Source organism: Nycticebus coucang, chromosome 10 (assembly GCF_027406575.1).
Source record: "Nycticebus coucang isolate mNycCou1 chromosome 10, mNycCou1.pri, whole genome shotgun sequence".
Lineage (NCBI taxonomy): Eukaryota > Metazoa > Chordata > Mammalia > Primates > Lorisidae > Nycticebus > Nycticebus coucang.
This window is the reverse complement of record NC_069789.1, coordinates 86,950,280-86,962,839: the sequence shown is the minus strand read 5'-3', so window position 1 is coordinate 86,962,839 and position 12,560 is coordinate 86,950,280. Positions and strand designations below refer to the sequence as shown.

General features: G+C 45.6%; 1 protein-coding gene across 7 annotated transcripts in view; it reads right to left on the bottom strand.

Annotated features, from left to right (window-relative positions):
* Positions 1-7,777: 7,777 nt before the first annotated feature.
* The window catches only part of KIAA0040 (KIAA0040 ortholog), a 44,763-nt gene continuing 39,980 nt past the window's right edge, over positions 7,778-12,560 (bottom strand). For all 7 annotated transcript variants that reach the window (XM_053607895.1, XM_053607897.1, XM_053607898.1 and 4 more), the window contains one exon: positions 7,778-12,402. In XM_053607895.1, coding sequence (XP_053463870.1) covers positions 11,979-12,269 — 291 coding nt within the window. In that variant the 5' untranslated portion in view covers positions 12,270-12,402 and the 3' untranslated portion in view covers positions 7,778-11,978. The remainder of the gene's footprint in view (positions 12,403-12,560) is intronic.

Here is a 12,560-nt window from a genome sequence, read left to right as displayed (position 1 = left end):
AGTTTGGCTCCAGCTTTGTCAGGGCCTGAGGCTGAACTGATTTCCTTGTCTGTCTTAAAGGTCTATCTGCACAACTTCCCAAGTCCAAGTCCTCTTCTAGGGTTCCCCTCTGTTTTGTAACCCTGTTTGCAAGTGGAGTACTCACCTTTGTGATTCTAAAACCTTAGGCTCACAGGTCCAGTTTTTTAAAGAAAAACCCTCTCCAAAGTGGGTCAGATCCCAAGGACTGACCAGAACCAGGGATGGTGGATAATAGGTGGTACTTCTCAACACAGATTTCGGGGCCCCTCCCTGGACATTCTGGGTCAGTAGGTCAGGGCTGGGTGAAGACTGCTGCTGAACTGGTGACCACTCCTTGAGTAGCTGTGGCACAAGGGATCACCCAGGGTCTTCTTGCTCTGCATGTGTCTATGGTGGCAGCAGACCACAAAGTGTACACTCCCATGTTCCCTGACCCCAGGGCTCCTCCACTGCTGGCCAAGTACTGGAGTTTCTTACATTCTTCTGCCTTTAGGACTCATGGTGCTGCAAGGGAGGAGACAAAGAAAACCTTAGTTGACCCTTCAAAGGTTCTTCTGGGGACAGGGCAGGAAGTCATTTTCAAAAGGTCTTTGGCTGAGGAAAACATTTCAAGCCTACACTTCTGTGCCTCATTTCACTTTTACGTGACCAGCACAGACAGCTTCCATAGGTAGCTGAATATGGGCCAGCAGAATGAGTTTCTGGCTAGATCTGCTTTTCAGAGATGGTCAAACACATCTTTTAAAGCCAGCCTTTAAGGTTTTGAAGCTTACAGGGACAATTTCTACCCTTTAGAACAAACTAAAGCAAATGGAAGCTCTCCCAGACCCTATAGGCAATCCAGGTACTAGGGCAGAAGCAAAGGTGGATGTCTCAACAACATTTGGTAAACTTCCAAAGCATTGTCTGCTCCCTGTGGGAAACAAGTAAGACAGTGATGGACAAAACATAGCTGCTGCCTCTGAGCAGCTCTTGGGTGGTGGAAGAGGCAGCTGTGGAAGTAAATAGTGATCGTGGGTGCACAATGGGGAGAGGGAGTCAACAGGGGCTGGACACCGTGAGCAGAGTGGGGTGACGAATCCTGCCAGGGTGCCAGAGGGAGAAAGTTTCATGGGGATGTGATGTTGGCAAGGATGAGCGGCCAGGGGAGAAATCAGAAGCTTGAGGGGAAGCAGGGCACCTGTGGCAAAAGACACTTGGTGGCACAGATGGGAAAACATGGAGTGTGGCATTTGAGGGAGGAGATGTAGTTTCTTGGTGGGGAGCCACCCTGGGCAAAGGGCAGGATTCTCTCTTTGCCATGGCTGTGCTGTGCTTCTCAGCTCTCACTCCTGGTGGACTCAGAGGGAGCTGTTATGTGCACAAATGTTCATGTCCCCTCTGCAGACCCCGCTTCAATGTGTCTCAAGTAAGTCTCCTGCATCTGAACTTCCTAAAGCTCCCAGGGGGTTCTGAGGCACAGCCAGGGTTGACCACCACTTAGATGAAAGCATTTGGACGGTTGGGAACACTCAGAGGTTTTTAAACCTGGGAGTGATGAGGTCAGACTTATATTTTGGAAATATCAGTCTGGTGATAGCAGAGAACAGGGTCAGGGGTGTTAAGGGGAGTTTTGGAGAAAGAATGAAGATTCTCAGACAAAGTAAGGGCTAATGTTGTAGTTTAGGCAAGAAATAATGGCTTTCTTGGCCAGTGGCAGAAATGGTGGGAAGGAGAAATGAGGGCTCAGAGGAAGGGTCATCTAGGAAGAAGAATCAATAGGATTCAAGGAGGGCAGGCAGTGAGGGAGGAGACTGTCCTTTCACTGCAGAGCTGAGAGCTGGTTGGGTTCTTGATAGCAGCTGCCTCTGGGAATAGGGTCCCAGGATTTATGGTTTTTAAATGAAGATAAAAACTCCTGTTTTAACTTTGAATTCTCTGGGATTGCATGAAGGAAGCTAGGGAATGACTCAAGGAATTGTGATCAAGGGAAGAAAAGAACCAGGTGTGGAGAACTTTACCTAAAAACAAACAAACAAAAAAAGAACCAGGTGTGGTGTTTGGAGCTGTGGACAGAGAGAAATATGCAAATGACAGGATGACTTGGCAGAAGGAAAAACAAGTACAGACAGCGAGAGGCTTTTGGTGAAATTTAGTCAGTTGCTGGCAAAGGTCCTTAACTAAAAAAATTCCAAGTCATTACTTTAAGCCCTTTGTAGGGGGAGGAGGAGGGAGAACATTAGGAGGGGGAGTTAGGATCAGTAGTGAGCTCAATAGGTTTCAGCTGGCAACCGAGCAAGAGGCTGCTACCTGCAGCCTGGCCAGGAGGTGGCAGTGTTGGCCTGTTGGGAGCTCTGCAGCACCACTTTTTTTTGAGACGGAATCTTAACTTGGTCACCTTTGGTAGGGAGTTGTAGTGTCAGAGCTCACAGCAACTTCAGACTCTTCAGATCAAGGAATTCTCTTGCCTCAGCCTCCTGAGTAGCTGAGTCCGTGACAGTGCCCGCCTATTTTTACAGCGGGGGAAGGGGGTGGGTGTGGGAAATGGTCTCGCTCTAGCTCAGGCTGGTCTCAAACTCCTGAGTTCAGGAGATCCACATGCTTCGGCCTTCCAGAGCAGCACCACTTCGCTTTTTGATCAGGACATGTGAAAGGTGTAAGCCGTGGCGCCCAAAGCAGAGGCCACAGCAGAGATACTCAGGTCAGGTTTATTGAAAGCGGAAGGTGACCCGCCTGGGTAGTGCAAAGGTGGTGTCTGCGCAGGGTTGGGTGGCAGTTATAGGTCCCTTTTATATGGGGTCATATCAAGTGGGCAAATTCCACAGCTTTCCTGGAAAGTTAGGTCCTTTGGGGACAACTTCTGGTGGTAGGCTAGCCAGATCCTTTATTTCTTTGTCTTAGGAGTAGAGGGGGAGGAGGGGAAAGGGTTCATGTGTGGCTACGTTAGGGCCCCCAACAATAGGTCCCCACTTTTCTTCTTTCTTGGGTAATACTGTTTGCAGAGTCAGCCAGTGAGGTTCAGCTTAGCATCCAGCCTGCCTTTGGTGTTTGATATGGCAGTGTCATTGCTGGTCTGATAAACAAAAAATACCTGGGAACTACCTTGAAGACATTACCCAGGGAGAGCAAAACCCTAGCCCCAGACCAGGTGTATAGGGCTGGTGGTGTGGGAAGTGGGGTGGAAGTTGTTAGCCTGATTAAAAGTGAGAGGGGCACCCCTGAAAAGGATTTCAGGCAGTTTCTAGCTTGCAAGTGAATTCACTTCCCCAATTCTGTCTGTCAATTGGTTGTTTCTGTGAGGGAAATGTTATATAAAGACATTAGGGCCAGGGATGGTGCCTGTGGCTTAAGAAGTAGGGCGCCAGCCCCATATACCAGAGGTGGTGGGTTCAAACCCAGCCCTGGCCAAAAAACTGCAAAGAGAAAAAAAAAAGAACAGGTTAAGGTGGTGGCTCATGCCTGTATCCCAGCACAGAGGCCAAGGAGGGAGGATTGCTTGAGGCCAGGACTTAAAGGCCAGCCTGTACAAGAAGGAGACTCTTGTCTCTACAAAAAATAGAAAAATTAGCCAGGCGTGATGGCAGCGCCTGTAGTCCTAGCTACTTGGGAGGCTGAGGCAGGAGGATTGCTGGAGCCCAGGAGTTAGAGATTGCTGTGAGCTATGATGATGCCACTGCACTTTAGTTCAGGTGACAAAGTGAGACCCTATCTCAAAAACAAACAAAAAAACCATTCTCGGGTTAGCCCACAAAACTCTATTTATTCCCTAACCACACAAGTCTTCTCATTAGAGCAAGATCACACTCTATTATAATTGTGTGTTTCCCTGTACTTCTAGTGCTCCACCTCTATTCTTCCTCCATTAGACTTAGGCTTTATGAACCTAGAATTATAACTGTATTATTTATTGTTGTATCTTCTAATATCTAGCCTGGAGCCTGAAAGATGAATCTCAGTAGTCTTATAATGACAGAAGTAGAGTATTGCAGTGTCATAATTTAAATAAAAAGAAAAAACAAAATGGAACAGAAAGACTTCTTTATTTTGGAGAGTAAAGAGAATTAGGTTTATACTAATTAGAGAAGGATAAGAAGGTAGATGGTGCTTGCAGTGGAACATATGAAGGAGACATTTGGTGTGAAAACTTCTGGGCAGACCCTTGACTGAATTCACCAAGTTTCTGACTCAAAGGAAACTTGACTCCTACAAGTTCAATAGTCTCTGAGGAGGCAAAGTCAGCAGATCAACCTGGGCCACGATGCCCCAGTGTACAGAAGGAGCACTGGGACAGTCTGAAGACTTTGGTTTCCATTCCAGATTTGGGTAAGTTGGCTTACTTTCTCTGGACCCCATCATCTTCTTTTGTAAAGTGGGAATCAAATGAGATAGTGAAAGTGCTCTTTACATATTATAAGGGATTCTGGAATGCTAAGATAACAGGATTGGATCTCCAGTCTTCACTATTTCATTCAAAACATTTTCTTTCTTTTTTTCCACAACATTTTCATTTTCTTTCTTTTTCCTTGATAGAGGTGTATCTCTAGCCAGCCCAAAGATATATTTGCTATGAATGGCCACTGACATGATTATTATGGGTCACAAATGGAAGGAAAAGAAAGGGAAGAGTGAGAAACAAAGGTTAGTAAAGGTCAAGGAGGATCCATGTGCATTTCAGACAGGGTTTCCCAGGAGATGATATTGATTGAGCCGTAGCCGGTGTAGGCGGCGGAAGACGGGAGCAGGTGATGCATGGACTGTGCCCCAGCCCTCCACGGCACCATTTCCTAAATGGCGTTCCCTTTTCTCCCAATATGTTAAGAGAAAAAGAAGTTTAATGGTCAAATAAGTTTGTGAAAACTCTAAGCTACGTGGAGTTACGTGAATTTTTTTTATTATAGTATCTGTTGGAACCTTTCATGTGACACATGCATTGAAGGTCTCAAGGGGGTAAAATGGGGGAAGGTATAGATATAGTATACAGTGTTTTGCAAACTTATGTGACTATACAATATCTTTTGTTGTTTTGGACATGTAGATAATATTTCTCAAGATGTGTTTCCGGGACCACCTGCATATCTAGAATGCTTCATAGTAGAGCAGGTTGCCTGGCATTACTCCAGACTTAATAACCAGCCAGAAGGGCAGGGAGGGACTGGGAATCTGCATTTTTAAGAAACGCCCTAGTGGTTAATTTTTTTTTTATTTGACACATTTATTTAGCATATAGTATGTGCCAGGCTCCATGGTAGATATTGGAAGACACAGGATTGAATAATACAGTTATAATTCTAGCTTCATAAAGCTTAATTATAATGGGGAAGTAATAGGGGTGGAGTTCTAGGAGTGCAAGAAACACACTATTACAATAGGGTGTGATCTTACTGTGATGGGGAAGACCTGTGGTTAGGGGAAGATCTACCATAGGCAGTGATGGTAAGTGAAGAACATTTCAACAAAAATAGGTTAGAAATCCCCCATATAGGATAGAATGGCAGGTCTATTTTTAGATCTCTAAGTATTCTCCAAACATCCTTCCAGAAGGGACGTATTAATGTGCATTCCCACCAGCAGTGACCTGCCATTCGATCCTATAATTCCTTTACTAGTTTCATACCCAGAAGACCAAAAATCACAATATAACAAAGACATCTGTACCAGAATGTTTATTGCAGCCCAATTCATAATTGCTAAGTCATGGAAGAAGCCCAAGTGCCCATTGACCCACGAATAGACTAGCAAATTGTGGTACATGTATACCATGGAATATTATGCAGCTTTAAAGAAAGATGGAGACTTTACTTCTTTCATGTTTACATGGATGGAGCTGGAACATATTCTTAGCAAAGTATTTCAGGAATGGAAGAAAAAGTATCCAATGTACTCAGCCCTACTATGAAGCCAATGTATAGCTTTCATGTGACGTCTATAACCCAACTATACCACAAGAATATGGGGAAAGGCCAAGGTAGGGGAAAGGAGGGGGGAGGTTAAGGGGTAGAGGGAGGGTAATGGGCGGGGCCACACCTACGGTGCATCTTAGAATAGGTACAGGTGAAACTTACTAAATGCAGAATACAAATGTCTACGTACAATGACTAAGAAAATGCCATGAAGGCTGTGTTGAACAGTTCGATGAGAATATTTCAGACTGTATATGAAACCAGCACATTGTACCCCTTGATTGCATTAATGTACACAGCTATGATTTAACAATAAAAAAAGAAATCCCCCATATATCAAATAAGTATGGCATGCCAGACCCTGAAAGATTTGTGAATGTCACATAAAAGCTGGTGCTTCTTTTGCATACTATATTTATTCTGAGAACAAGTGGACCAGCTGGATTGATGTTCTAAGGGAAACACCTGTAAGGTAGAAAAGCGGTTGCTTCGGACTCTCTCCTGACTTGGCCACCAGGTGGCAATGTCACGCCAGGGTGGCTTGGTTGTGGGTGGAGGTAAGGCAGATGATTAAGCCACCTTGCCTGTTGCAGACTGCAAATTTGGAGACCTTAATTCATGGAGTATCAGTAATCCTGCAGGTTAGTGCAGTGTGTGGTGAAGTTAGGGAACATAATACACCAAGGGAAATAGAAAATGCAAATTATTTTCCATCTCTAGCTCATGTGACCTGTTTGCATCATTTGACTTTACAGCCTTGTTTTCTTCTTGAAAGTTTCTTCTCCTTTGATTCCCAGGACACAACTCTCTCATGATTTTCCTTCTACCCTTAATAAGAACTACCATTTATTGGGCACTTACAAGCCAGGATTTATATGCATTATCTCATTTAATCCTCTCCTTCCTATGAAGTAGGCACTCTCATTAGCTCTACTTTACAGGTAACTCTTTACAGATAGGTTAAGTCATGGGCCTAAATTACATAACTAGTGGAGCTGGAGTTAATATCAGGATCAGGACAGCCCTAGTCCTGAGTCCCAGCCCACTGCACTTACAGCCTCCAGAGAGCTCGGATGGTTTCTGAATGGTTCCCATCAGGCTGCACCCTGCATCACTGCTCCAGGGTGCTTTTCCACCTTGTAGATCATGCAAATGGTATCCTTATTTCTTAATTTCTTCCCATGTAAGTCTCTATACAGCTTCTGGGTGATCTCTCTCAGCCTGTCCTGAGCTCAGCTTCCCTCTGAGGAAGCAATGACCATACCGTATTGTAATGGTCTATTTGCTTGTCTGTTCCCCCAACCAGGCTCTGAGTCCCTCCAGGACAACTTAGTTTCTCTGTCACCTAGTGTGCTAGGCACATAGTAAACATTCAAAAATGAGAATGGAATAAGTAACTTCAAAAGGAGGCCAGATGGTGCATGGCCATTCCTGAGTGAAGTATACTGTGTGGCGTTGCCCATCTGAGTATTTAAAGACATCCCTCTGAACCTGTGATAGAGAAACCTGGTTGGAGGGATTCCTGTGATTTTCAAGTTGGTAACAGTACAAAGGTCAAGTAACAAGGGGCCAGCACTGAGTGCTCTGGTGGGTTAAGAATGCTGATGGCGGGGCGGCACCTGTGGCTCAGTGAGTAGGGCGCCGGCCCCATATACCGAGGGTGGCGGGTTCAAACCCAGCCCGGGCCAAACTGCAACAAAAAATAGCCGGGCGTTGTGGCGGGCGCCTGTAGTCCCAGCTGCTCGGGAGGCTGAGGCAAGAGAATCGTGTAAGCCCAAGAGTTAGAGGTTGCTGTGAGCCGGGTGATGCCACGGCACTCTACCCGAGGGCGGTACAGTGAGACTCTGTCTCTACAAAAAAAAAAAAAAAAAAGAATGCTGATGGCATGATGGCATTGTTCAGATCCATATTCAAAACCCAAGGTCAGGGCTGAGCCCAGAGGGAGGGGCTGATGGTGCAGCAGCTGCTTCTCCCCTCCCTCCCCTACCAGTTTCTGGGCAGCAAACTGTTCTTCCTCTACACTAGAAAGTTGTGGGATGTCTTGGAGGAATGAACAGGGAGCTGAATGAAGGTTCTCTGTTTTCTAGTTGTCATGATCTGCGGTGATTCCTGTGGAAGGGAGCCCAAGAAATAGCCTGTCATGGGGAGAACAGGCCCAGGGGGAGCCAGTGCCATAGGCCTGCCTTCCTACGCCCTCTGTGGAAGGCTCGGTGTCTGCCCATGTGTTAGCTTCCCCGTCAAACTTACAGACCTGGGCTGTCCAGGATAGAAGCGACTAGGCACATATGGCCATGGAGCACTTCAAACAAGGCTGGCATAACTGAACTAGTGGACTTTTAATTTTGTTTAATTTTAAGTAGCCGCATATGCCTAATGGTACCATATTGCCAGTGCAGCTCCAGACAATTTCCATCATTCCTGGCTCTCCCCAACAGCACTGTTCTAGACGGTCTCTGCTTTAATGGCAAGCTTAGTCAGCATCACTGAGAGAAGAGTCAGGAGCATCTGAATTATTTCATACCCAATGTGGACCTCTGGCCGACTTGAAAAAGAGATACACATTCCCATGTGTATGCACATAAACACACACACATCTCCATCCCGAGCGGCTGCTAAAGAGGTTTCCGTCCCTTCTCTTCCCATCGGGATTTAACCCAGAGGTCTATTTTTACTTAAGTTTTTGCTATTCCTCCCTTTTCCTTTAAGAAGATGTTGCTCGACCTCATTGAAGGGAAAGTTCTGTAAGTGTTGCCAGGGAACATCACTGTATCTTTTCTACATCTGGCACTTCTGAGGACTCTGGACTCTGAGGCCTGAGACTGTCTGTTTTGCAAATACAGGTGAGACAGCCACATTCCTGCCCCTCCAGCCTTTGATTCCATTAGGGAAGGAAGTGACTGGGGAAGGCCCGGTCTTTGCCTGCATCCATCATTTCTGAGTGACGTCTGAGCCAGGGTAATACCTAATGTTTAGAAAATAACTGTCTGGGGCAGTGCCTGTGGCTCAAAGGAGTAGGGCGCTGGCCCCATATACTGGAGATGGTGGGTTCAAACCCGGCCAAAAAAAAAAAAAAAAAAAAAAAAAAAGAAAAGAAAAGAACTATCTGACTCCAGCAAGTAAGGAGACCAGACATAACTTTTATTTTTCAAAGTATTTTACTTAAATAAGTTTTTCTTATGTGTGTATTTGTATTTTACAGAAAAAAAATACTGACAAATACTATACAGCTTGGGCCATTTATAGTCTTGAAAGGTTACCTTTTCTCTACATCTTCCCTCCTCCCATGAAATAAAAAATGTGAATCCATTGAGCCATGGAGGCAGGACCTCCTCTGAGCACCCACTGAGTCTGGGTAAAGCTGTTCAGAAGTCCAGAGCTAGGGCATCCCCTCCCCAAGCTTGTGCTGGTCAAGGAAGCCTCTTCTTTAAGAAAAACCTCCCCAGTTAAGTAGGCTCCCGTCCTGACGTCCCACTGGTTGCTACTGGTGGTTCTGGGACAGAAGCTGGGAAGGAGTAAAAATGGAGAAGGGTAAAGGGATAGGGCCGCAGTGGTACAGGGACAAGAGGTAATAAGAGAGAAACATAAAACATGGAAAGACAAGAATAAAGTGGGAAAAAGAGAGTGGCACCAGCAATGGCCACAATCTCCTTTCATTCAACAAACCTTTGAGGACCTACTGTGTGCCTGGCACTGTTCCAGGTGCTCCAGTAAAAGTGGTCAGGGGAGGCTGGGCTGGGGAACAGGTAAGCCCCATTCAGGGTTTGGGTCTTCTGGGTCTGAGGCAACGAAGCAACAGAGAAGTGGGTCTCTGGGTGGTTGTGCCTGGAGCTAGAGCAAGTCTTTTTCCTTGGAAACAGCAGAAGTGCTGCACCTGGACACAGGACTCGGGGTGACAGTGACGACTGATTGCTGTCTTAATTCAAAGGGGCAAGCAGTTGTCATGGAAACGATGTTACTTGTGTGGTCCCCAATCCTGCTGATTCACTCTCCTAGAACACATGTGACATCCCCCGCTCAACTGTCAGCTTGCATGTCCCCCATGTCATCTAGGGGGGCCGAGAGGTGGAGACAGGAAAGGCAGCTCATCCTGGTGGGAAGCAGGAGACATGCTGGGGTGGCTAAGGGGAGAGCCAGAGGCTCCAGGACAAGCTCTTTGTGTGCCAAGAGAATAGAGAATCAGGGAGTTACAGGGGCTTGTAAGAGGGGGCCTGAGGGCCCAGGCAGTTTACGGTCACGTATGGTGAATATGACTGGGTTTCTAAAATAGATGCCCGCCCTTCTCAGAGCTGGAGTACACCTGAAGGGCAGGTGAGTATCAGGTGAGCCCATGTTTCCATTAACACAATCTTATAAAATTTTGGTTCTTAATACTATAAATATAGTAGTTGAGCTATATTATTAGACAGTGATTCTGCTACTGTTTAGAACAGCTTCCTGGGAAAATATTTCAGGAGCACTCCCCAGAAAATTTGCAAATGAACTTCCAGAGCACAACCTGATTCCAAGTTGAGAATTGTCCATCTCTATAATATGGTTGCAGTACATCAAAATGCCAATTAGTTCATCCTACAAAAGGGTTAACTCCACCTCCCAACCTCAACCCAGTGGGGAGAAGCTCTGCTCAACTTCAGATCTTGTTTACACATCCTCAAGTACCCTCCCTAGGGCTCATGTGTTACCTTGACCATCGATTCTACATGTGTTCTCTGGCAGGATTCAACCTAGTTTCACCCATTGCAGCAATTAGAGGGTTTAGAAGAGAAGGTCACTTGGGGAGAATTGGTGAGGTATTATGAGTTTACCCTTAATGTAATCACATATGCAACAGCAACCACAGATAGTTAGGAGTACCTACTATGTGCAAGGCACTTGACTAAGCTTCAAGGTAAATATTAATGAACCTCATTATAGCTTCATCTTATTTTCATTTAAACTCTGTTACTTCTGCGTCCCACCTGTAACATACCATGCACCCATTATTGCCTTATAAAATTGTTTCCAGCGTGCCTCTGTGAGACTGTACTGGTGATTGTCTTAATCCCTTCCCTGCTGGAAACCTTTGGTTACGTAGGAGATACCCAGCTCATGTGTAGCATCTCCTAATCTTTTCCATCTGTAAAACATACACTGCACAGGTAAACCATTGCTGTCCACCAAGGTGAATGAGTGGGTTTCTATAGCTTTCTAGCAGTCACTACCAAGAGCTATTTGTTTTTGCTTGGAGAAATCCACAATGGTGACTGGTTTTGGGGGAAGCATCTCAAAGAGAGGTCTTAGACCACATTAAATACAGATCAGTGGTAATGAGGACTTTGTCATGAGTTATGAGAAAACAGGTTTTGATGAATTTTGATCCATCACACTTGAAATGTTTTAGCATAAGTGAGAGGCCAGAAGCACAGGAACTTGGTGTGTCTGTATCAACATACACAGGATGGGGCTGTACCAGCTTGCTGGATTGTCCAATTATGAGTATTTCCAGGAAGAGGTTATATAGAGATTGACATAGGAAAGCACACATCTGGAACCTGAGTGGTGTATGGAATAGATAGTGCATGGGGCCTTGTTGGGTTCTATAATTGTACATATATATGCTTGAATCCAGCCAGGCTTTCCATGTGATATTTTTGCAACTGTAGATGATATGCTTCTTGCACAAAGTACACATCCAACAACCATTTGGTGAACAGAAAATATACTTGCCCATGTACTTGTTGCCTGAATTTGTATGTGTGTATGTGTGTGGGGGATGTGTGTGAGTGGTGTGCAAATGAAGATGCCTGGATAAATGCTCTTTGTGCTTTTGCATTTATGGGCTATGCCAGAGATGAGTGGAAGGCACGCCTGGGTCTGCAGTGAAGAGCTGCTACTGGACACATAGCTGCCAAGACAGTGCCCAAGAACTGTCCATCCATGTACTCCCTGGGAGTGCCCCTCAACTAGAACACTGAGTCTGAGATTTGTTCCCCGGTTGAGCAGTTACTCTGTGCACATATTTCAGGGATTCCTGTTTCTTCATCTGTGTGTTGTTGGAAGAGACTTCGCCCCAGAGAGGGGACACCTCTGCCTCCTGCCTAACTAGACAGGCAGTGATGGCCTCTTTTCCATCTGGAGAAGCTTGGGCTGAGCAGAGATCCAGAGGTCTTCTTCGGCCTTCTTTTTCTTCTTCCTCTTGTTTCTCTCTGGCTGTTGGCCACTCTTGCCCTGTCGGCTCCAGCAGCAATGGCAGCAGATGAAGAGGAGTGTGATAATCACCAAGAGTGGCAGCCCCAGGATGATCCCCAGGCAGATGGTGTTGAATATGCCCTCTTGGTGTTTGGTTGAGATAGTATCCCAAATGGCGTTCAAGAAGGAGCTGATTCTCTCCATCGTGCTTGGCTGGATGGGGGCCAGAAAACCCTTGCAGTTCACTATGAAGTTCTGGGCTCAAAAGGATGCAGGCTTGACTGCTTGTAATTTATTCCTCTTCCAGCTTTGGGTTTGGGCATGCCACCGATGGCACCTGAAGAGATTAAAAGAGATAATTCAAGAGAAATGCAGAGGGAATGGTCTACATTTTTAATAGCATCATAGATTTTAGGCTTAGGAAAGGGGAAAGAATTGAATATTTCCAGAGTTCACTAAAATTGTATTGAGACTCAATAAACAAGATAAATACAC